Genomic DNA, 24,008 nt, shown 5'->3' with positions numbered 1-24,008 from the left:
TCCCAGGCAGACTTCACATTTAACACAGAGCCTGATGAGAGGCTCAATTTCATGAACTGTGAGATTATGACCTGAGCTGAAATCAAGGGTCAGACGCCCAACTGATTGAGTCACCTAGGTGCCCCTACTTCAGATATTTTTAAAAGATATATACTCCTTCCCCAAATCTTTTATCTCTCTCTTTTCCCAGAGATAACCACTTTCCCCCCAATTTGCTTTTATACTTTTATTATATATACATGACTTCATCAGCAATATGTAGCTTTATTTTCATGCTTTGAAATTTTATATGAATAGTTCTTGACTTACTATTACAAGTTAGTTATTACAAGAGTAACATAAGGAAGGGAGTAAAATGAGGGGCCCCTGGGTGGCTCAGCTGGTTAAGCATCCGACTTCAGCTCAGGTCACGATCTCATAGTTTGTGGGTTTGAGCCTCACATCGGGCTCTGTGCTGACAGCTCAGAGCCTGGAGCCTGCTTTGGATTCTGTCTCCTTCTCTCTCTGTGCCTCCTCTGCTCTCACTGTCTCTCTCTCTCTCTCTCAAAAATAAATAAAGATTTAGGGGCACCTGGGTGGCTCAGTCGGTTAAGCTCCCGACTTCAGCTCAGGTCACGATCTCGCGGTCCGTGAGTTCGAGCCCCTCATCGGGCTCTGGGGCTGATGGCTCAGAGCCTGGAGCCTGCTTCCGATTCTGTGTTTCCCTCTCTCTCTGCCCCTCCCCCGTTCATGCTCTGTTTCTCTCTGTCTCAAAAAGTAAATACACGTTAAAAAAAATAAATAAAGATTAAAAAATTTGTTTAAATAAAATAAATTAAAAAAAAAGGAAGGATATAAAATGAAGAAGAGTTTCCCTTTCTTTACTTTCCGTTTACCAGATATAATAGCCTGTATTAAGCGTCTTGGCTATAGTTCCATAAATCTTTTGTGCCTAGCAAGTCTAAATATTTTATAGTTCTTTACTTATTTATTTTATTATCATTTTTTTAAGGAAGTGCTAGACCCAATGTAGGGCTTGAACTTAGGACCCCAAGGTCGAGAGTCAAGAGTCGTATGCTCTACTAACTGAGCCAGCCAGGCATCTCTTATATATATTTAGATTTTTATACAAATGACCTAATATTACATTTTTTTTTATACTTGCAGTTTTCCACTTATTTAATTCACCTTTTCATATCTGAGCATATAGGTCAACCTCAATTTTTAATAGGTGCATATACTTTATCGATAGATGTACCGTAATTTATTTATTTATGGAATTGATCAATTCTAAATGGATGGGTGTTTAGATTATTGCCATTTTCTAATCACAAAAATTTTGCAATACATATCCTATGTATGTTATGTACTTGCGAACTTATCTTTATGGTTTATATCAAATGAAAAAAATAGATGTGCATACAAAACTACATGAGTGTATTATTTTTGAACCAATATCTTTTTTTTTTCCTTGAGCCAGTATCTTAAGTGCTTCTTGTATTAAATAGTGTGGTGTGGTGAAGAGAATGTTGATTTGTAAATCATGAGGCATGAGTTTTCAATTTTGACTGCATCACCAAGTGTGTCTGGACAAATGACTTAACAAGTCTGGGATTCAAGTCCGTCATATGTAAAGTGCAAGATTTCAACTACAAGGTCACGAAGGTCCATTCTAAGTTAGGAAGGTTTGTAAACTATGATTGAATGCTCATTACAATTGTTATCAGTGCATTTGTAGCAATCCTAGGATTTAGGAAAGTTATACTTTAACAAGTACCATTTCGTGATAGATAACAGTACCCTGAGCAAAGGTAAAACGGAATTGAAAACCCTGTGATAAACTGCTTTTTGTATGCGCACAAAGAATAAAGAGCTGAGAAATATGTTACTGGTGGAAAAGAGTCAAGAAACTCTGACTTTTATTTTCATGTTTAAAATATATCTTAAAAGTAATAAAAATTTGAGTTGGATGAGGCCTCTGTCATTTCTACAAGAATGCTTTTGTTGAACTTGGTTAAATCACATACACTTGGAAAAATCACACATACGAGAAAATTCGCTTGACTTCTAGGAGAGTCTCCAGTCCAGAATTTTTAAATTGTGTAGCTGCTGCCCCCTACTGGTAGGCAAAGGTGAATTGCAGCCAAGACATTTAAAATTTTCTTGATCAGGGCAAGGACAAATTATCCCAGTAAAGATGGATAGAAATGATCATTCATTTAACAACAACGAAAAAATATGGCGTTCTTGCTACATTCTGAAAGCTGTGATAGATACTGGGTAAATACAAATGGGTTTCTTGCCTTTGTAAAATAGATGTACCTATAAACAGCTGAATGCAATGTGGTAAGAATTAAAACTAAGTATAAGTAAGTCCAAGTATAGATAAGTATAAATAAGTGGGAGCATAGAGCAGGGAGTTACTAGTTTTATTTAGGGAAGCTAAATAAAAGAGAGAATAACTGCTCAGATAAATTGATATTTAAATTACATCTGAAGGGGGCGCCTGGGTGGCGCAGTCGGTTAAAGCGTCCGACTTCAGCCAGGTCACGATCTCGCGGTCCGTGAGTTCGAGCCCCGCGTCAGGCTCTGGGCTGATGGCTCAGAGCCTGGAGCCTGTTTCTGATTCTGTGTCTCCCTCTCTCTCTGCCCCTCCCCTGTTCATGCTCTGTTTCTCTCTGTCCCAAAAATAAATAAAAACGTTGAAAAAAAAATTAAAAAAAAATAAATTACATCTGAAGGCATTTTACCAAGGAATGAATGGGAAGGGCATTTCGGTCTATGCAAATATGTGTAACATGAACAAAGACGTGTTTGGAAAATTACAAAATTAGCAATGCGATTAGGTTAGAGGGGACACTGGGAGTGAGAGGAAGACAGTATGAGAAAAGAGGCTCTCTGTGAGCCTGAAAAGCAAGGTTGGGGCAAGATTATGAAGAATCAACTAGCTACGAAAATTCGACTTTATTGTAAAGCTGGTGGAGAGTTTATAAGACAACTCTTTAAAAGGCAGAGTATAATGTACATAATAATCTTAATATATGATCTAATTATCAGAATTATTCTTGGTCTTTTTCCATTACTTTTTTTTTTAACCTGTAAAATGATGAGCAGAGTCAGATCCCGTTTTATTTATTTATTTTTTTACTGTGAGTCACGATGTACTACTCAGTATTAAAATCAGTTATGTGGGTTGAGAATAAAAATATAAAATAGAACGGAGCAAAATAAAAATTATAAACTGCCATCATGTTTAATAAGGTTATCATTTTGGGAAACCTTTGTTTCAAGTATACATGTGTGCATTGGGTTCTAATGTAAAATGTGTTCTTGCTGTGTGTCATAGTAAAAAAAAAGTACAGAAAAGGCTATTTAAAAATATCTAACGGTCTCTCCTAATTCAAATTTCCTATGCTTCTACTACCTCCTATTGGCTGATTCTTTGGAAGTAAATATTATTAATTTAATTTCAGGTAGTTTGAAAAGATTCTATACTGTATAGATAAATGGAACTTTATATATAGATAAATGGAACTATATAGATAAATAAACTTTTAATGGAATGCATAAAATGCTAAAAAGTTTGAGGTCTATCCATATATACCGACACAAAAAGGTGTTTTGATGTATATTGTTAAGTAAAAAGCAAAATGTGGACAAATAAGTATAGCATAACTCCATTTGTGTAAGTTCATACACTCATACACACACATACACTTATACACGCACACATATATACACATACACTTATAAATGGGTAATGCACATAAAATACCAGAAAAAATTAACAGTAGTTAATTCAATGAAGAATGAAAGAAGAATAGATCTTGAAGAGCACGGAGGTGATTTTAATTTTTTTTAAATAAATTTTATTTAGTTCTAATTTACATACCATAAAATGCATGCATTAAAAATATACTTTCTTGAGTCTTGATTAATATATATGTTTTGTGTAACCAACAAATCTTCTGGAATTTCATATAAATGAAGTCATATGGGGGGCGCCTGGGTGGCTCAGTCAGTTAAGCGTCTGACTTTGGCTCAGGTCATGATTTCACGGTTTGTGAGTTCGAGCCCCGCGTCGGGCTCTGTGCTGACAGCTCAGAGCCTGGAGCCTGCTTCGGATTCTGTGTCTCCCTCTCTCTCTGCCCCTAACCTACTCGCATTCCGTCTCTGTCTCTCTCAAAAATAAATAAATGTAAAAAAAAAAAAATGAAGTCATATGGTATGTATGGGGCTGGCTTTTTTGTTTGGTATAATATTTTCGAGATCGATCTATGTCATTATGGGTATTAGTACTTCAAATCTTTTTATTGCTGTTACTGAGTTTAGTTTGAGGCTATTTATTGCTATCCTTCCTAATACTGTTGAATATCCATATGACAGTATTTCATTATATGGATACACCACAATTTGTTTATCCATTCTCCTATTGATGGACATTTCGTATTTTTTTTCAGTTTTTGGCTATTTTAAACAAAGCTGCTATGAACATTTTCCTTTCTGGGGATCTACGTTTTGTTTTTAGTTAAAAAAATTTTTTTTTTTTTTTACATTTATTCATTTTTGAGAGACAGAGAAACAGAGTGTGAATAGGGGAGGGGCACTGAGAGACACACACACAGAATTTGAAGCAGGTTCCAGGCTCTGAGGTGTCAGCACAGAGCCTGATGTGGGGCTGGAACACACACTGTGAGATCATGACCTGAGCTGAAATCAGACACCCCACCCACTGAGCCACCCAGGCGCCCGACTGTGGATCTACGTTTTAATTTCTCTGGGGTAAATATTTTGGAGTGGGATGATGGGTGATGTGATAAATGTATGTTTAACTGAAAAAAATATTTTAAAAATGTTTATTTATTTTGAGAGAGACAGAGAGAGCGCGCGTGGGCGCAAGAGGGAGCGCATGAGCAGGGAAGGGGCAGAGAGAGAGGGAGACACAGAATTGGAAGCAGGCTCCAGGCTCCGTGCTGTCAGCACGGAGCCCGATGCAGGGCTCTATCCCATCAACTGGGCGCTTAACCAACTGAGCCATCCAGGTGCCCCCCTCCCCATCCCCACCCCCATCCCCGAGTCAGAGCAGTTTTCTTTCTTTCTTTCCAATGTGTATACTTGTATTTCTTTTTCTTACCCTATTGTAATGACGAGGACCTTTAGGATGATAATTAACAGAAGTGGTGAGGGCATAAACTTGCCTTGTTCTTCACTCGTTCTTGATCTTAGCAGACAAGCATTCAATATTTCATCAGTAAGCATGATGTTAGTTGTAGGGTTTTTATAGATGTCCTTTATCACACTGAGGAATTCCCTTTCTATTCCTAGTTTGGTAAGAGTTTTTATGAGTACTGAAGTTTTTCGTATTCTTTTTTCTGCTTCTGTTGGGTTGACTATGTGCTTTTTCTCTATAACAGAACCTTAAATTCTTTGGAGTAAATCCCAGTTGGTCATGATGCATTCTCTTTTTTTACACATGGTTGGATTTGATTTGTTAGCATTTTGGTAAGAATTATTGCTTATGAGGAAATATTGGTCTACAGTTTTCTTATGATATCTTTGGTTTCAGCATCAAGGCAAATGATTGTCTCATAAAAATTAGTTGGGAAATATTTTTACTACTTATTTTTTTATTTTTGAGAGAGAGACAGAGCACGAGCAGGGGAGGGACAGAGAGAGAGAGGGATACACAGAATCTGAAGCAGGCTCCAGGCTCTGAGCTGTCAGCACAGAGCCTGACGGGAGGCTCGAACTCAATGAGCCTTGAGATCATGACCTGAGCTGAAGTCAAACGCTTAACTGACTGAGCCACCCAGGTGCCCCTTCCTCTTCTATTTCTCAGAAAGCTTGCATAGGATTTATATTATTCCTTCCTAAAATGTTTGATCAATAATGAAGCCATCTGGGCCTGGAGTTTTCTTTGTGGGAAGGTTTTCAGGTATGAAGTCAATTTCTTTAATAGTTGTAGGACTATTTAGATTTTCTATGCCTTCATGAATAATATTAGGTAAGTTTTTGTACATTAATGACCATTTCATTTAAGTTATCGAATTTGTTAGCATAAAGTTGTTTATAATACAGAGATGGGGACTTTTACTTTTCGTTTTATCCCCTTCTACACTCTGAATATTTTTTTTAAAATTTTTTCTTAACGTTTTATTTATTTTTGAGACAGGGAGAGCCAGAACATGAAGAGGGGAGGGTCAGAGAGAGGGAGACACAGAATCCGAAACAGGCTCCAGGCTCCGAGCTGTCAGCACAGAGCCCGACGCGGGGCTCGAACTCACGGACCACGAGATCATGACCTGAGCCGAAGTCTGCCGCTTAACCGACTGAGCCACCCAGGCGCCCCAACACTCTGAATATTTTGAAAACTATATGAAGGCGCCTGAAGTTGAAAAATATTGGGAAGTGGTGAAAGTAATAAGTTAAATGATTATAGTTAAAGGCAAATCTTCTGTTATTTAATAATAAGTATTGCCTACTATGTGAACGACATTGTGCTGGGTGCTGAAAAAGCAAAGTTTTTGCCTTTATGGAGCTTGTGGTATAGTGGGAGATATTTGAAGTATTATGTATAACATAATATACACCCATTATGTATAACAAAAAGATATAACAGAAACAAGAGGAAGCATTAGAGAAAATTCATTTGAAGTAAGTACCTGGTGAAAGTCAGTCAGAGAAAGACAAATACCATTTGATTGCGCTCTTAGGTGGAATGTAAGAAACAAAACTAACAAAGGAAAAAAAAAAGAGACAACCCAAAAAACGGACTTTTTTTTAAAGATTTTATTTTTAAGTAATCTCTACACCTAATGTGGGGCTCGAATTTACAACCCCGAAAATGAGAGTCACATGCTCTACTGACTCAGTCAGCTAGGTGCCCCCCAAAACCGGACTCTTTAACTGTAGAGAACACATAGATGTTACCGGAGGGAAGGTGGGTGGAGGGGTGGCTGCAATGGGTGAAAGGGATTAAGGGCACACTTATCTTTTTTTTTTTTTAATTTTTATTTATTTTTGGGACAGAGAGAGACAGAGCATGAACGGGAGAGGGGCAGAGAGAGAGGGAGACACAGAATCGGAAACAGGCTCCAGGCTCTGAGCCATCAGCCCAGAGCCCGACGCGGGGCTCGAACTCACAGACCGCGAGATCATGACCTGAGCTGAAGCCGGACGCTCAACCGACTGAGCCACCCAGGCGCCCCAAGGGCACACTTATCTTGATGAGCAGTGAGTAATATATGGAACCGTTGGCTCACTATATTGTACACTTGAAACTAATACGACACTGCATGTTAACTACACTGGAATTAGAATTAAAAAAATATGATAATTGGTGAAGTCACAAAGGAGGTAATATTTGAGCAGATATGTGAATGTATCAGTTTGCCAAATTGACAGGCCGGGGGGAAAGTGTTCAAGATAGTAGGTTTAAGCGCAAGTAAGTGTTTGAAGAATATGAAGAACAGAATTCCGGAATGAGAAATAGTTGAGGATTACTGAAATTTTAAGTGAAAGTTTGCTGTTTTTCTTTTTGTCTGTTTTTTTATCTTAAATATTTTCCTATGGTTCTAATATCAAGACATATTTTTAAAAATTTTTATGTTATATATGTTTTAAATATATATTTTTTCTATTGATAGACGTTCATGTTGTTTCGTAGTTTTCACTATTACAAGCAATGCTGTAATAAACATTGTCCCTACTTTTCTGCACGTGTAAGAATGTCTCTAAAATAAGTATTCGTGGATTTACTAAATTGAATGTTATTTACAATATTTTGATCAATTCTGCTAAATTTCACTTCATTCTTGGCGCCAGTATTTGACAGTAGCTGATTTCCCACATCCTTGACAGGGACACATCATAAGGCTTTTTGAATTTTAAGATTATCCCTTAGCTACGTAGACAATTAAGGACCCATTTTCAACCAGTCAAGATAACGAAGTGGTTAAGACCACTCTTGTATTGTAGTCACAGTTGAGTTCGTATCTTAGTTTTGACATTTGCCATCCACGTTGAACAGTTTCTAAGCGATAGTGTTGAGGCAAGTTTACCTGTGGAGTGTACAAGAAACATATTTATGGAAAGAATTCAGTTGGATTTATCATTATGGGACTGGGAGCAAATAGCGGGCATTAAATAACAGTTCATCATTCTTCGCGAATTTGTCAGGAATTGAGGGTCCCATTTAAGAGTTTAAGAGGTTCACATTTTCCAGAAAGATAACCAGAATGCACATCGGAAGTGCGGCAAACTATTTCAACAAGTGCTTTTAATCCGAGATTAAAAGGTGCTATCAGGCAACTCATCAGGCTGGGCATTTTAAACGTTGAGACGCTGGAGGATTAAAATCCACCACGTCTACGACTGGGTCATACATTTACCATAGGTACCCAGTTTGAGATTACCGACGGGCAGATACCCCTTTTTTGCCAGGAAACTACGGCTAAATAGTGACTTCTGTCAGAAAAAAAATCCTCCAGATTCCAACACAGTCCGCCTCCTTCCTAAGCACCGCGGGCACCTGCCAGCCGCAAGATGGCGATTACCCCAACCACCTTTCCGGAACGGAGATTTCCATAACGCGAATCGCCGCGCCCTGGAAAGGAAGTTTTGCCATTACCCAAGATGGCGAACTGCGCAGCTTCACGGTTTCCAGCTTTCAATATGGCTTCCCCAACCCGCACCACCGGAGGTTAATCTCAGGAACCAAACTAAACTCGCGCGGAAGTGGCGTCAGCGGAAGTTGCGCCTGGCCCAACTTCCCACCCCCCCCTACGCCCGCCCCCGTTCCTACGCCCCGCCCCCGGTGGCGCGGAGTGCAGAGCCAAGATGGCGGCGGAGTTGGAGTACGAGTCTGTTCTGTGTGTGAAGCCCGACGTTAGCGTCTACCGGATCCCTCCCCGGGCCTCCAACCGCGGTTACAGGTACTAGCCCCGAGGCTCTGCAGTACACGCATACCAGGTCGGGGATGACAGTGTCCTCCTCAGGTGGCACGCTGCGAGTCCCCGCCACTGCCACCTCTGAGTTGTCACTTTGCTAGCCTCCCCACCAGGGTTGTTCTCGCCCCGTCCTCCTGTTCTTTTCCCACTGTGGCATGCCAGCCTGGTTTCCGCCGCTTAAAAAAATTTACCATCTGCGTCTTCCCACTCCTCCTCCCTTGGGCCCCTCGGGGTTACCCTTCTGCTCCCCATCATACCCATCCAGTCGTGCCTGCTCCATCGCCTGTCACCTTTAGTTCGTTCTTTCTTGCGTCCTTCGGTTTCTCCTCCTCGTCGTACCCCCTCCTGACCTCCCTGTCTCTCATAAACATTTCCAGTACCCCGTGCATAATGGTGGGTAGTCATCGTGTCGGCCGCTGTCTAGGTGATACGATTTAATCTTCTGTGCCAGTCTTGCCACCAAGCATGATCCGCCGTTTGGTTTTCCTTTCACTTCTTTTGCTAGTGGGCAAAGGTTATGATGGTAGGTTTTCCAGTAGTTGTCCATTCTGTTTTTTTTTTTTTCCAGTACATTTTCTTGATGATTACATGGTATTTTCTATTTTCCTTTCCTCCCTTCTTAATCTCTCTCATAGCCTTTCTCTCCAAAGTTAATGCAGCATTTTCTCTGTAGGGCTAACCAACCACCTTGTGATCGCGTGTCGGTGAGGTTCTGAGGATGCTCTAGGCAGTCATGAAGTCATGTAGTGGAAGGAGTTAACACGTTAACCAGGTTATATATTCAAAAATACGGGTATGAACCCTGACAGTTTAACAGCTGTATGATTTGGGACAAATCGCTTAATCTCTGCAAGCCTCATTTTTCTCATCTGTAAAATAGAAAAAAAAAAAAAGTGCTCAGAAAACCTGCTCTGGTTCTGTACCTCAGAGAAGTTTTTGGAGGGTTACGTGACATAATATAAGAAATGTGAAAAAATTTAGGAAACAGGAAAGCAGCATATTAAATACAAGGCACTGTTCTTACCCCTCTCTCGTCCACCTCACCGTCATGGTTTTCCTCTTGGCATTTATCGTTGCTTTGGCTCTTGTCCTCCTCCTGGGGCCATTAGCTTGCCTCCTTACTGGGGTTTCATTCATCATGAATCACTCTCTTCGTGCTTGCTGACCTGTGCACTAGACGCTGTGGGTGGCACGTTTTGGCAGAGGTGGTCCTAATTCCAGTTTTCAGTCAGGCCCCAAATCGACCACGAATAGGAATCTACGTGCTTTTCGATGATAGTTACTGGTAGTGGTGTGTGAGTCAGCAGGGACATCTGCTGCTTTGGGCTTCCCGAAGCTTGACCCTGCCATTCTGGCTTAGGTGCGCTCTGTGTGGGCCTCCGTAGCACCACTGCTGATCTCTGTCCTAGTGCTCTTCCTTCTGTATTGTAATTGATTGTTCCATCTGCTGTTTCTCCAGGCTAGCTGTGAACAACTTGAGGTCTTTTCTAAGTTTATAGTACCAGGGTCTAGTACAGTGTCCTGCACGTAGCGGGCACTCTGTAAACTTGGGAGAAATTAGTAGATTCCACTTCATCACATAAATTAGCAGTGATTGAACTGTTCAGTAGTTAAGACTTCCGAAAGGGTATGATACATCATACAGTGGGGTTCTCTTCTCTTTCTTCTACTTTAAGCTTTTTCAACGACCTTCCTCCTCTCACCCACCTGCATTCTCGACTTTCACTTCCTAGTTTATCCACAGCCTTTTATCTGCATGTCAGTTAACTGCACTGAGCCATCAAAACAATTTCTTAATTTTCCTCTATTTCTTGTTGTCTGTGTTTTCTGTGCTTGTTATTGACATTTCTTATCCTCAAGAGGCATTTTATCATTAGCCACTCTTAGTATAGTGAGTGAAGAGAGCTGAACTAAGTGTGCATCGAGATTCCCATTTATTTGCTGGGTTACTCTTGGCAAGACACCTAACTCTTTTTAATTTTTTTTTATTTTTTAATTTTTTTAATGTTTATTTATTTTTGAGAGAGACAGAGATGGAATGCGAGTGGGTTAGGGGCAGAGAGAGAGGGAGACACAGAATCCGAAGCAGGCTCCAGGCTCTGAGCTGTCAGCGCAGAGCCTGACGCGGGGCTCGAACTCACAAACCATGAGGTCGTGACCTGAGCCGAAGTCGGACGCTCAACCGACTGAGCCACCCAGGCGCCCCACACCTCTCTTGAACTGTAGTTTCCTCGTTTGTAAAAATGGATATACTACTACTTACCTTGCAGTATCCTTTCACTTAATTTTCATAGGAATAGGCATAATGCTTGGCACGTAATAGGTACTTGATAAATGTTACTTTTATGCCTTTTTGTCTGCCTAATCTTGTTTACAGAACCCGTTTTACATTATGAGCATGACTTATTCTTTAGGCTGCCTTTAAAGGAAAAACTGGGATTTTTAGGAAGCAGGAGGAATACTTTGAGTGATTAGTAAGATTGAGGGAATGAATGACTTTGATTCACGTAGTGTAAGCTGTTGCTTCCCAGACTTTCTCTGACAATTTAGATCGATGAGAATGTTAGAAATGATTAGAAAATGGTTTCCCAACCTATGAAACTGTTGTCATATTCATCACTGCCCTTCCCCTCAGCTAAATCATTAGTAAACTCAATACTCTGTTTTAATGTAATGAGAAGAATGCTGGACTTCGAAGTTAGGCATTACTTCCTGTGTTACTATTCTTCATTGAGACGGACAGAGATGGTAGGCTTTCCATGCCTATTCCAGATGGTTGCTGTAAGGGTTTATTACTGACGTCAATGCAAATTTGTGAAGTCAGTTCAGAAGACCAGCGAAACCAAGAGTTCCTCGGGCTAGGTCTTGGGAATGGGAAAGGAACTAAGGCTCCGGGCTGAGGGAAATTGCTGCTGGGGATATCCATTCACTTACTGAGGATTTGTTAAATATCGGCCACTGGACACGCAAGATAAATAAGCCAAGGAACCTGTCCCAGGAAACACATCTAGTAGGCTTGTTCCTGATATATTCAGTACACAGTGTTTAGCTCATGGTGTGATGGTAGAATAAGTAATGACTCCTTAAAAAAAATTAAAACTCGGGGACCTTTAGAGCATTATAGTGTGGATCAGATTCAAGTACTTGAGGCACCGCATTAAGAGATGAGGGCATGACAAGGATTTATAAATCCTGTTCAAAACCTGTGCTAATTTTCATTTTTTTTTTCCTTTCCACCTTTGCTTCTTGTTTAGATATATTTTATTGTTACCTTTCTGCCTTGCAAGTATTAGTCTTCAGGTTTCTGAGGGATGAGGTTTTTTATTTAAAGATTTTATTTTATTTTATTTTTTTAATTATTATTTTTTTACGTTTATTTATTTTTGAGACAGAGAGAGACAGAGCATGAACGGGGGAGGGTCAGAGAGAGAGGGAGACACAGAATCGGAAGCAGGCTCCAGGCTCTGAGCCATCAGCCCAGAGCCCGACACGGGGCTCGAACTCACGGACCGCGAGATCGTGACCTGAGCTGAAGTCGGACGCTTAGCCGACTGAGCCACCCAGGTGCCCCAAAGATTTTATTTTTTTAAAATTTTTATTCTTTTTGAGAGACAAAAAGAGAGAGAGCATGGGATAGAGGCAGAGGGAGAGAGAGAATCCTAAGCAGGCTCTGCCCTCAGTGTGGAGCCCCATGCGGGGTTCGATCTTGTGACCGCGAGATCACGAATGCAGCTGAAATTTAGAGCCTGGTGCTCAACTGACTGAGCCACCAAGGTGCCCTGAGATTTTATTTTTATGTAATCTCTGTACCCAACACGGGGCTTGAACTCATAACCTCAAGATCAAAAGTCACATGCTCTAGGGATTGAGCCAGCCAGGTGCCCCATGATGAGTTGCTTAATAACTTTTACTTTGCCCTCTCTTTTCCACACGCTGACAAAAACAAACTCACAAATTCAGAGCTTTGTAAAATTGGTCATATTTAAATAATGTCTTAGATTTCCTTCAAATTCATGTATCACACAGATTATAAGTATTCAGTATTTTGTAATGTTTCCACGGACATCTGTATCTCTAGCCCACATGTTTTTCCTGAACTCCTGACTCATATTCAAATGCCTTCTCTGTATCTTCACTTGAGAAATCAATTTGACGTCTCCAACTCAACATATTCAAAACTGAACTCCTGAGCTTCTCAGACATGCTCTACCTATAGCCTTTCTGTCTCAGTTATTGGCAGTTCCTTTGCTCAGGCGAAAAACTTCAGTCATCCTTGACTCCTCCTACCTCACATTCAGTCCTTTAGAAAACCCCGTTTCTTGGCTTTAAATGTATCTAGAATCTAGCCGCTTCTGCTCCTGTCCCTTCCTAGTCACCGTCATGACTCCTGGATTGCGGTGGTAGTCTCTTAACTATAATCCCCCTGCTTCAGTATTTACATTGCTTCTGTGTACAACAGACAAGGTGATCCTTTTAAAGTCAAAGGAAGATCATGTTTCACCTCTGCTTAAAACTGGTACTGCCTCCTTTTTCACTCAGTAAAAGCTAAAGTTCGTACGAGGGCTGTAAAATTTGCCCCTCTGTTACCTCATCCCCACCTCATCTCTTATTTTGTTCCAGCTGCAGTGGCTTTCTTTTTGAGGGCAAGCATTCCAGGTACACTCGCACCTTAGCACCTTTGCACTAATTGTTTCAAACCTGGAGCTCCTTCCCCCTCCCCCCAATATCTGCATGAGTAACTCTCTTGCTTCCTTCACATTTTTGCCCACATTTCACCTTGTTTAAAAAAAAAAATTTTTTTTTTAATGTTTATTTATTTTGGAGAGAGACAGAGACAGAATGCGAGTGGGTTCGGGGCAGAGAGAGAGAGGGAGACACAGAATCTGAAGCAGCTCCAGGCTCTGAGGTGTCAGCACAGAGCCCCACACGGGGCTCGAACTCAGGAGCTGTGAGATCATGATGACCTGAACTGAAGTCAGACGCTCAACCAACTGAGCCACCCGGGTGCCCCTCATTTCACCTTGTTAATAAGGCCTCCCCTGACTACCCTCTTGAATGCTGCAACCTGTTTACTCTCCCACTACCCTCCCGATTTCCCTTTTCTGCTTCTTCATTTTCTTTCTGCTGTAGCGCTTACCATTTTCTGAGATACTAATTATTTTACTTGTTATGTTTATTTTTTATTGTCTATTTTCTATTAGAATATAAACCTCACGAGGGTAAGAGTCTTTGTTTTGTTCATTCACCTAGAACAGTGCCTGTGACTTAATATGCATTCTGTAAGTATTGGTTGAATTTAGTGAAAGATGATAATACATTTAAGGGATTTGGGAAGCCTTCTGTTACCCAGTATAGTTCATTCAGTAGACTCTGTTATTGATCAGTAAAACACTATTATATAAAATATCCTCTGCAGTGTGGCAGTATAGTACCATTATGAGAGTTAGTTTTAATTGCTTGTATTTGTACTTTTACATGTTTTTATTGATGCTTATTAGACTCCAGAATTCTTAAGGAGTAACACTGTCTTTTGTTTGCTTTGGATTATATGTCATATGAGGCATCTGGGCAGCAGGGATCATGAGTTATTCTTGTTAATTATTTAATAGGTAGAATAAGCAAGAAGGGAAATAGAAATACGGCAAATGATTCTGTGTAGGTTTTTCGTAATAAAAGCCATAGACTTGAGGCTTCCTATTTTCCTGTCCTAGGGCATCTGACTGGAAATTAGACCAGCCTGATTGGACTGGCCGCCTCCGAATCACTTCAAAAGGGAAGATTGCTTATATCAAGCTTGAGGATAAAGTTTCAGGTAATCTGTGCTGGTGACCCTCTAACATATTAAGGGTATTAGTTTGGTGTGCCTTTTCTTTTCCTTTTTCTTTTCTTCTTCTTCTTCTTCTTCTTTTTTTTTTAATGTTTATGTATTTTGAGAGTGAGAGAGTGAGCAGGGGAGGGGCACAGAGAGAGGAGAGAGAGAGAATCTCCAGCAGGCTCTGAGTTTTCAGCGCAGAGCCCAACACGTGGCTTGAACCCACACACCATGAGATCATGACCTGAGTCGAAATCAAGAGTCAGATGCTTAACCGACTCAGCCACCCAGGCACCCCATTTTTGGTGAACTTTTATAAATACATTTAAGTTGGAGACTGGAATGGAAATATTTGTTAGAGTTTTAGATTTTTGCTTCTTTAGCTCAAGGAAGTCCTTTTCTTACCTGTTAGGGGAGCTCTTTGCTCAGGCACCAGTAGAACAATATCCTGGTATTGCTGTGGAGACAGTGACAGATTCCAGCCGCTACTTTGTAATCCGGATCCAGGATGGTACTGGTAAGGGATCTGGGGCTTTGAATGGGTGAGGTTAGGAAAATAGGTAATGCCTTTCAATAAAGTGCGTCTCAGTTGCATTTATCTTAACTTCAGTTTACTAAATTTTTCCACCCCTTGCTCCACAGTTAACTATGGTTGCTAAAGGACAAGGATTAACATGTTGTTTGTAATAAATAAAAACAAGTTCAAGAAATGATAATTAATAGGTGGATATAAATAAATGTCTATCCAACCAAAGAATTCATACATATTGCCCACTCATTCATTGTTTGTGGTGGGTTTTGGTGGGACTGTCTTAAATCATCTATGTCTAGGGCATTTTCTATCTTTTCCCCATAGTCTATATCAGAGGTGGGCAAACTTTCTGGAAAGACAGATGGTGAATATTTTAGATTGCAGGCCAAATGGTCTCTATTGTAGCTACTCAGTTCTGCTGATGTACTATGAAAGCAGCTATAGATAATATGTAAACAAATGGGAATAGCTGTGTTCCAGTAAAATATTATTTAAAAAAAAAAATTTTTTTTTTAACGTTTATTTATTTTTGAGACAGAGAGAGAGTGAGCATGAACAGGGGAGGGTCAGAGAGAGAGGGAGACACAGAATCCCAAACAGGCTCCAGGCCTGAGTGGTCAGCACAGAGCCCTATGCGGGGCTCGAACTCATGGATCACGAGATCATGACCCGAGCCGAAGTCGGCCGCCCAACCGACTGAGACACCCAGGCGCCCCATTATTGACAAAAACAAGTATGGCAGCATTTGTCTCTTGGGCAATATGTAGGGTGTGGACCCCTGGGCTGTGAGAAATGTTTCACATTCACAGACTTTATCTAGTTAAGGTAACTGTTAATTTTCATTGGGTGGAATTTTCCCTAAGGGACACTTCCTGTTCTGAGTATTCCTGTCTTTTTCACAGGGCGTAGTGCTTTCATTGGCATTGGCTTCACAGATCGGGGTGATGCCTTTGACTTTAATGTCTCCTTGCAAGATCATTTCAAGTGAGTGATTCTTGTCCTTAACCGAGTTAAACCTTGGCTAAGTTAACCCTGAACCAAGCTAAAGGGTTTTGGAAATGCTCCTCCTCAGTTGAATGGATACTACCTCTTTTACCTGCTGGTTTCCGTATTTGATAAACTAGTTTGTTACGAATTTGAATCTTCCCATTCACTGTTTCCTTACATCGTCTTTGTGTCTCTTCTGTCCTTTCCTTATAGCCCAGGATATGTTTTTGGTCCTTTGTACGGTGTTTTGAGATGATGCTTTTGCTTATGCCTCTGGAGGAATTGACATTTGCTCTCTTAAGTGGCCGAGGGAGGCATATAGTCACAGCAGGACTGTATGTGAGAGAGGAGGAGTTACATGCCAGTTTTGTTGCTTTGTGTAGCTGACGTGTTGTATGTCTCCTGCAACGACATTGCTTCAGTTTTGCCACAGCTCTGGTGGACAGCGCCATGCACTATCAGCTTCCTGCTTCAAGGGCAGGCATAAGTCTGCTTTTCTGCCTCAGAACTCTAAAATTGTGAAAGTGCACTCAGTTGGCACAGGGATGCAGCCCGAAGGACGGAGGAATTAACGTCCCCTCAGGGGCAGCCCTCACCCGTGGCGGGTGGAAATTGGCGGCTAAATGCCCTCCTTTGGAGGGACAAGTTAAATATGCATTCTGAATGGCTCCTCGGTGATATTGAACCCTGTTGCCCTGTTTTGGCTTTTCTTCTTTTCCTTCCTCACTTTTCATGTTCCTTCACTCTGCTTTCTGGAGTCCTGTTTCACATAAGCTAGTTACACTCAAATTTGTGTGTCAGCTCTGCTTTCAGGTAGTCCCAAATTGAGCTAATTTACTCTTTTACTGAAGGTGGGTAAAGCAGGAATCTGAGATTTCCAGAGAATCTCAGGAAATGGACACTCGTCCCAAGTTGGATCTGGGCTTCAAGGAAGGACAGACCATCAAGTTGAGTATTGGGGTGAGTATGGTTTCTTTCCTCCCGCTCCCTGAATTTCCATAATAAGCTTGTGACTTTTTCTTTCTCTTCTCTGTTTTCTTTTTTATAGAACATTACAACTAAGAAAGGTGGTGCTTCCAAGCCCAAGGCTGCGGGAACTGGGGGCCTGAGCCTGCTCCCACCCCCACCTGGAGGCAAAGTCACCATCCCCCCACCATCCTCCTCAGTTGCCATCAGCAATCATGTCACTCCACCACCCATTCCAAAATCTAACCATGGAGGTAGTGATGCAGGTAAATCTCTCTGTTACTTTGAACTCAAGACCCTGAGAACAAGAGTTGCACATTGCACCCTCTGAGCCAGCCAGGCGCTCCGTCTCTGTTACTTTTAACTTTGAGAAATCATCTTATCTTTTTTTTTTTTTTTTTTTTAATTTTTAAATTTTATTTTATTTTATTTTTTTTAATTTTTTTATTTATTTATTTATTTTTTAATTTTTTTTTTCAACGTTTATTTATTTTTGGGACAGAGAGAGACAGAGCATGAATGGGGGAGGAGCAGAGAGAGAGGGAGACACAGACTCGGAAGCAGGCTCCAGGCTCTGAGCCATCAGCCCAGAGCCTGACGCGGGGCTCGAACTCACGGACCACGAGATCGTGACCTGGCTGAAGTCGGACGCTTAACCGACTGCGCCACCCAGGCGCCCCTTAATTTTTAAATTTTACTTAAATCCAAGTTTAACATGTGGTGTAATGATGATCTCAGGGGTAGAATTTAGTGATTCATCACTTACACATCAAGAAATCATCATATCTTAAGTTTCAGTTGGGTACCGTACCCCTGTTTGCCAAGGAGAGTATTGATGTTTTTGCTATTAATGACACTTGGTACTGAAAGGTGATTCTGACAGCCTTTAGCAAGGAATTTAAGCTTTTCTATTGAACCGAGAGTCATGGTATTTGGTAGGTTCTTTGTCAGAAAATGAGTGGATATTGGGCACCTGGGTGGCTCTGTTGATTAAGCATCTGACTCTTGACTTCAGCTCAGCTCTTGATCTCATAGTTGTGAGATTGAGCTCCGCATCAGGCTTCAAGCTGGGTGTGGAACCTGCTTGAGATTCTCCCGCCCGCCCAAAAAAAGAAAATGAGTGGTTATTAAGAAAAAGACTATTTCCTTCATTGTACCTCGGTTAGATGCTAGTAGGCCTGAGAGTCAGATGCACTCAGATTTTGGTGAGAGCTCTGCTTTTTTTGTTTTTTTAAAATTTTTTTTAACGTTTATTCATTTTTTGATAGAGACAGAGCCTGCGTGGGGGAGGGGCAGAGAGAGAGGGAGGCATAGAATCCAAAGCAGGGTCCAGGCTCTGGACTGACACAGAGCCCGACGCGGGGCTCGAACCCACGGACCGTGAGATCATGACCGGAGCTGAAGTCGGACGCTCAACCGACTGAGTCACCCAGGCACCCTGAGCTCTGCTATTTTATATCTGAGTGTACTTGGTGATATTATTTACATTTTCTGTCTTAATATCCTTATCTACATAATGGAGACTTAAAACTACACCCAGATTGTGAAGGTGAGGTGGCCTGATGCCACCTAGCACTGTCTGTGGCGCAGAGCAGCCACTCAGTAAACGTGATGTTTTCATTTTTCCTGTTTCTTCGCTAGGGCAGCTGGGAGACCGTTAGACAGCATCTGGGTTCGTGAATACATTTTCAGTTTTCTGTACCATCTAATGGCAAAAAAAAAAATAGATCTAGTTCTTTCCATTTCAAGAATGAGAATATTAGGGGTGCCTGGGTTTGACATCGGCTCAGGTTGTGATCTCATAGTTCGTGTGTTCGAGCCCTGTGTCAGGCTCTCTGCTGTCAGTGCAGAGCCTGCCTTGATCCTCTGTAGCCCTGTCTGTCTGCCCCTTCCCCTCTCTCACATGCGTATGTATGTGTGTGCTCTCTCAAAAAATAAACATTAAAAAAAAATAAAAGAGTGAGAACATTCGAACGTGAAAAGGAATTTTCCTGAGATTATTCGTATAATTGACTACTAAGAGTAAACTTTTTCTTTCTGGAATTTTGAGATAAAAATGGTTGTAACCTACTTCTTTTCATAAGTGTCTCCAGAAGGCACTGGGGGGATAATGTCTAAGATTTATTTTTAATTTTTTTGAATGAAGCTTTTTATTTTAAGATGATTGTAGGTTCACGTGCAGTTGTAAAAAATAACAGAAAGAAATCCTGGGTCCTCTTTGCCCATTTTCCCTAAATGGTAACTGTTTGCAAAACCTAAGTGGAACAGCTTAATCAGGAAATTCACATTGATACCATCTACTGATCTTATGTAGATTTCACCAGCTACACGTGTTCTCATTCGTGTGTATATGTGTGTTTAGTTCTCTGCACTCTGATCATGTTAGGTGCCTGGATCTGTTACCACGGTCAGGATACAGAACAGCTCCCTCAGTGCAAGGATCCCTCACATCATCCTTTTATACCCACACCTCCCCCCGAGTCCTGCCCCACGCCTCCTCTAACCCTTGGCGATCACTAATCTGTTTGCCATCTTTATAATTTTGTCATTTCGTGAATGTTATATAAGTGGAAACATACAGTACATAACCTTTGGGAATTGGCTTTTTCCACTCAGCATAATTCCCTTGAGATTCATCCAAGTTGTGTACATCAGCAGTTTGTTTCTCTTTCTTGCTGGGTAGTATTCCATGGTATGGATGTACCATAGCGCGTTTAACCGTCGTCACCCACGGGGGAACATCTGGCTCATATCCAGTTTTTGGCTCTTGCAGATAAAGCTGCAAGGAACATTTGTGTATAGATTTTGGTGTAAGCGTAAGTTTTTATTTCTAAGATTTTTATTATGCTTCCCCTTTTCTTTTTCTTCCGTCTGCCCTGTATTCAGATATCCTTTTAGATTTGGATGCTCCTGCTCCTGTCCCGGCACCAGCACCAGCTCCAGTGTCTGCAAGCAATGACTTGTGGGGAGACTTTAGCACTGCTTCCAGGTATGAGCACAGTGAAACCAGCATACTGTCAATCAGGGTACAGGGAATGTTACCGTCCAATGAAACGTCTTAGGCAGGAAGTTTAGGTAAGGAAGTAGAGTTAGTGCTGGGGATGGTGGGATAAGAAAGCTGTAGGGTGAAGTTTGACTGGGATGTTTCAAGCCTTGATAAGTAGAATTTCTGTGAGGTATAGTTTCAGAAATTCTGGGCAGTGATTTTCTTGGAAACTATTAAGTGAAGAATGGAGTAGCTGTCCTAATTCCTTTGGCTTTCTCTCTGTTCTCCTGTCTTGCAGCTCTGTTCCAAACCAGGCACCACAGCCATCCAACTGGGTCCAGTTCTGAATAGCATTAAGGACAGACTTGAAGAAAAAAAAAATGACCTTGAGGGCACCAATCTGTGAGGGAAGTTAGGAACCCCTTCTCTTCCCAGAACCAAAATTACTGGACAATCTTTTTCATAGCTCCTCCATTGCATTCAAGCTGGATCACGTCACCCCCCTATGTTGTTACTTGCGTACAGCCGAGGAAGAATCTCTCATCTCCTGTTCACTGTTAAGGCAGGGGAGTGGTGGGTCTTCTCACACTTGTGGCTGACTATGCAGGGCCCCAAAGGCCAGATCTCTTTGAGGGAGAAGTGAATTCTAATATCTGTAAAGTTGTTCTTTTCAATTCTTCAACTTATTTCAGAATCATCTCATGACGCTGTGTGCCTCTTTGTGAAGCCCTATTTAGCAATTTCAGGGGAGACAAAAACCTTGACATTTCCTTTCCCACTAGCCTACGACCCTCCAAATGGACTGGCCAACCTCAGTGTTTACAGATTCAGAGTTTTGACAGGGATAGGTGTGAAGAAAGACCTGTTTCCTGGGTCTCTGAGGTAGACTCTCCTGCAGGCTTATCCTGTCCAGTGAACATCCAGGGCGGGGGGCAGCTCCATCGCCCTCGTGTGTTTACATTGTTTCCTCCTGTGCTCAGAGGGTTTGTTGGTGGCACCTCCACTGTTCTTTTATTTGTTGAATAGTGCGACATCTTTGATCAGTGGGTGTCTCTTGGATGAAGGAGGTTCAAGGGGCTGTGTTTTCCAAGTCCTATTGTAGAGAAGCGTTGACTTTCTTGCAGCTCCATCTGGTGGCTGCATTTGAAGCGCGGCATTACTTTGCACTTGCCCCATTATTTGACCTGGAGTTGAAGGGTTTCGAGTTTTTAACCTGATCTGTAGAGCAGACGGGTTGAAAAGCACGTAACTCTTTTTCAGTACCCACATTGCCTTGCTGCCTGGGTATCTGGCCCCTTGCGTGAACATTTCGTTTTCAGTGCATCTAGCCCTTTCATAGAAAGCTGCTATTACATACATTGTCACTTATGAAGGAAGCTGGAGAGTCCACGGCACTAGCCGTCCTGGGTTCTGCCCGAGTGACCGCTTCGCTAAACCATCACAGAGGGTATCTCAAAAGCAAGTTGCTCTCCCACCACTTTCCCTTCCCTCTACCCCACCATTCCTTTTACAGTGCTGTGAAGACAGTTCCCTTTCTCAAATGAATGGGCACTATCAATTGTGTTTGTTAATGGGCAATTTTGAGGGTGAAATGGGAAGATCTCGTTTCTTCCCTCAGCACTTCTTTGGATGTGTACACTTTGGGAGGCTCGTGTTTAGTTTCAAAATATAGTCTCTCTCCTGGATTTCCTTCTTGACTCTTTTTAACTTTGGGTCCATTTTTTTCTCATTGCCTCCTGTTCCAGGCAGCTCTATTCTTACAGAGCCATGGCAGGGCTTTTTAAAATTCCAATAGAAAACACTAAGTGGAAAGTCTATAGAATCACTAGTGACTGACTACTGGGAAACTATTTTCTCAATCTTCCTCCATGTTGTGTTCTTTGTATTCTCAAGATGATAATATATTATGTATTTGAATTGCTGAAAAACTGAAAATGAAATTTAAGATATATGTATATAAAGCGTATGCTGTATTGGTGCAATAATGGTAATTAAAAATATGGAAAAAGGTAGTGTCTCCTTTATCTTTAATTTGCCTATTTCAGTGCCTTTTTAATTCAACTGACCCAATATAAACGGGCCAGTAGGTAATAAATGGACATTTTATATCTATTACTCTTTTTCAAGAAATAGGGTTTCATTCAGCAGTTCAGGCTAGACTTCGGTACTCATGGTTCTAAACCCACAGAGCACTCCACTCTTTATAGAGATCGTATATATTAATTATTTATTTGCTGGTACAGTTCATTTCTTTTGCTTCAGATTATCTTCATGATCGAGGCCACCACTCACGTCCCAGAACTATAATCAGCATCAATGAGGGGGATCTGTAAGACATGGAACTAAAGACAGAGTTATAGACTTTGGAAGCCAGAAGGATCTTGGAGTTCTCATTCAGTGCTTTTCACAGAAGGTGAATCAGAATGATACGTGTGCTTGCTTTTTTAAATAAAGTAACACACTGCTCTCTGTAGAGATTCTGATGTACCTCCTAGAGTAGGGCCTAGATGTCTTTCCCACCCACGGCCTTTCTTATCATTACTGAGGTTGTGAGGCACTGTCACTGATAGAAGTGTATCATAAACCTCAGGTTTTGTTTGGGGAAGAAAGTGGACAATCTTTTTGTTTGTTTTTTTTTGTTTGTTTTGTTTTGTTTTTAGCTCAACCCCCTCAGTTATACATTAGAATCTGCCTTCACAGTTGTAGTGTGAACTTGTATTACTCCACTTCATCCTGATAACCTTCTAGGCAGTTGGCCTGCCTCTGGCTTTCTTTTCTTTTCCTCTAGCTCCAATTCACCTTCCCTGTTGCCACCGGAATCACCTTCCTAAATCAAGCCCTGCCCACGCCGTTTCTTCCCTGACTCATTGTCTTTAATGATTTTCCTTTGCTTAGGTCATAAAGTCCAAAGTACCATTTCATCCTCAACCTTGTTTTCCCTTTCACTCAAAATATGCTCCTGAAACCAGGATACTAGTCATTCTTCAAATGCCATTAGCACCCTGAGCATTGACTGCTTGCTAAAATTCCCTCTGCCTACAATACCTTCCTGCCTATTGAAATCCTTCCCGTTTCGTAAAGCTGGCGCGAATAATACTTCGTGAAATGTCACCTATTCTTTCAGTCTGAAAAATGATCTCCTTTGTTTTGTTTAGGTTGCTGTTGAAATTCTCTAATAACATTACATTGTAATATTAATTATGCTAATTAATATTAGTTTGTAATATTAGTTAGAATATTAGTTTTTAAGCTCTTTGAACATAAGGACCATGTCTTCATTTTTATCTACAAACCATACTTCCCTATACTTTTGTGTTATAGTAGATGCTCATTAAATACTTGTCGAATTAACGGTGATTTCAGTGAAGATGGATTAGAAATCAGTAAGTTGGGTATTTTCCTTCTTTTACTCATTCTCAGGGTTGTTCCTAGCTACATGACGTAAGTGTTCTTTGTATGCCTTGTCATAGTTGCAGAAAATCTCATTTATGTGCTCCAAAATCCATCACTATTAGGGAATCAAAAAGGCAGTGATGAAGAAAAATTTTACTTTGGTGCATAAACCCTGTGACCTGGGAAAAGAAAAATGGTATTGTAAATAAAGCACAGCTGCAGATACGCTTGGTAATTTACGGTCTCATTTTGATGACCGTCACTGTCTTAAGATGACATTGCACTTTGGTTATGTTTTAGTTATCTTGTAGCTTAAAAAAACACACCATTTCTGTTATTGCCTCTTAACTGTGCATGACACACACATACGGTATGTGACTATAGAACTCCCACTTGGGGCAATGG

The 24,008-nt window shown here is 41.1% G+C and overlaps 2 protein-coding genes and 1 long non-coding RNA gene across 3 annotated transcripts in view; 2 read left to right on the top strand and 1 right to left on the bottom strand.

Moving 5' to 3' along the window:
• Positions 1-7,916: 7,916 nt before the first annotated feature.
• Positions 7,917-8,596, bottom strand: LOC123386525. Its single transcript, XR_006600518.1, has 2 exons — positions 8,379-8,596; positions 7,917-8,322 (listed from the first exon to the last, which is right to left on the bottom strand). It is a non-coding gene; the product is annotated as an uncharacterized LOC123386525 (long non-coding RNA).
• A 174-nt stretch (positions 8,597-8,770) lies between these two features.
• On the top strand, positions 8,771-22,222 carry NECAP1 (NECAP endocytosis associated 1). The gene is made up of 8 exons (XM_003988373.4): positions 8,771-8,912; positions 14,639-14,739; positions 15,152-15,256; positions 16,174-16,255; positions 17,110-17,218; positions 17,307-17,490; positions 20,111-20,213; positions 20,509-22,222. Exons 1-8 carry the CDS (start codon positions 8,818-8,820, stop codon positions 20,555-20,557), a joined length of 828 nt encoding a protein of 275 aa, XP_003988422.1. The 5' UTR covers positions 8,771-8,817; the 3' UTR covers positions 20,558-22,222.
• The window catches only part of CLEC4A (C-type lectin domain family 4 member A), a 56,037-nt gene continuing 52,154 nt past the window's right edge, over positions 20,126-24,008 (top strand). Inside the window, exon 1 of the mRNA XM_045061330.1 lies at positions 20,126-20,213. The gene's annotated coding sequence lies outside the window, so the exon portion shown is untranslated. The remainder of the gene's footprint in view (positions 20,214-24,008) is intronic.

This window comes from Felis catus, chromosome B4 (assembly GCF_018350175.1).
Source record: "Felis catus isolate Fca126 chromosome B4, F.catus_Fca126_mat1.0, whole genome shotgun sequence".
NCBI classification, from domain to species: domain Eukaryota; kingdom Metazoa; phylum Chordata; class Mammalia; order Carnivora; family Felidae; genus Felis; species Felis catus.
This window is presented reverse-complemented; position numbering and strand designations above follow the sequence as displayed.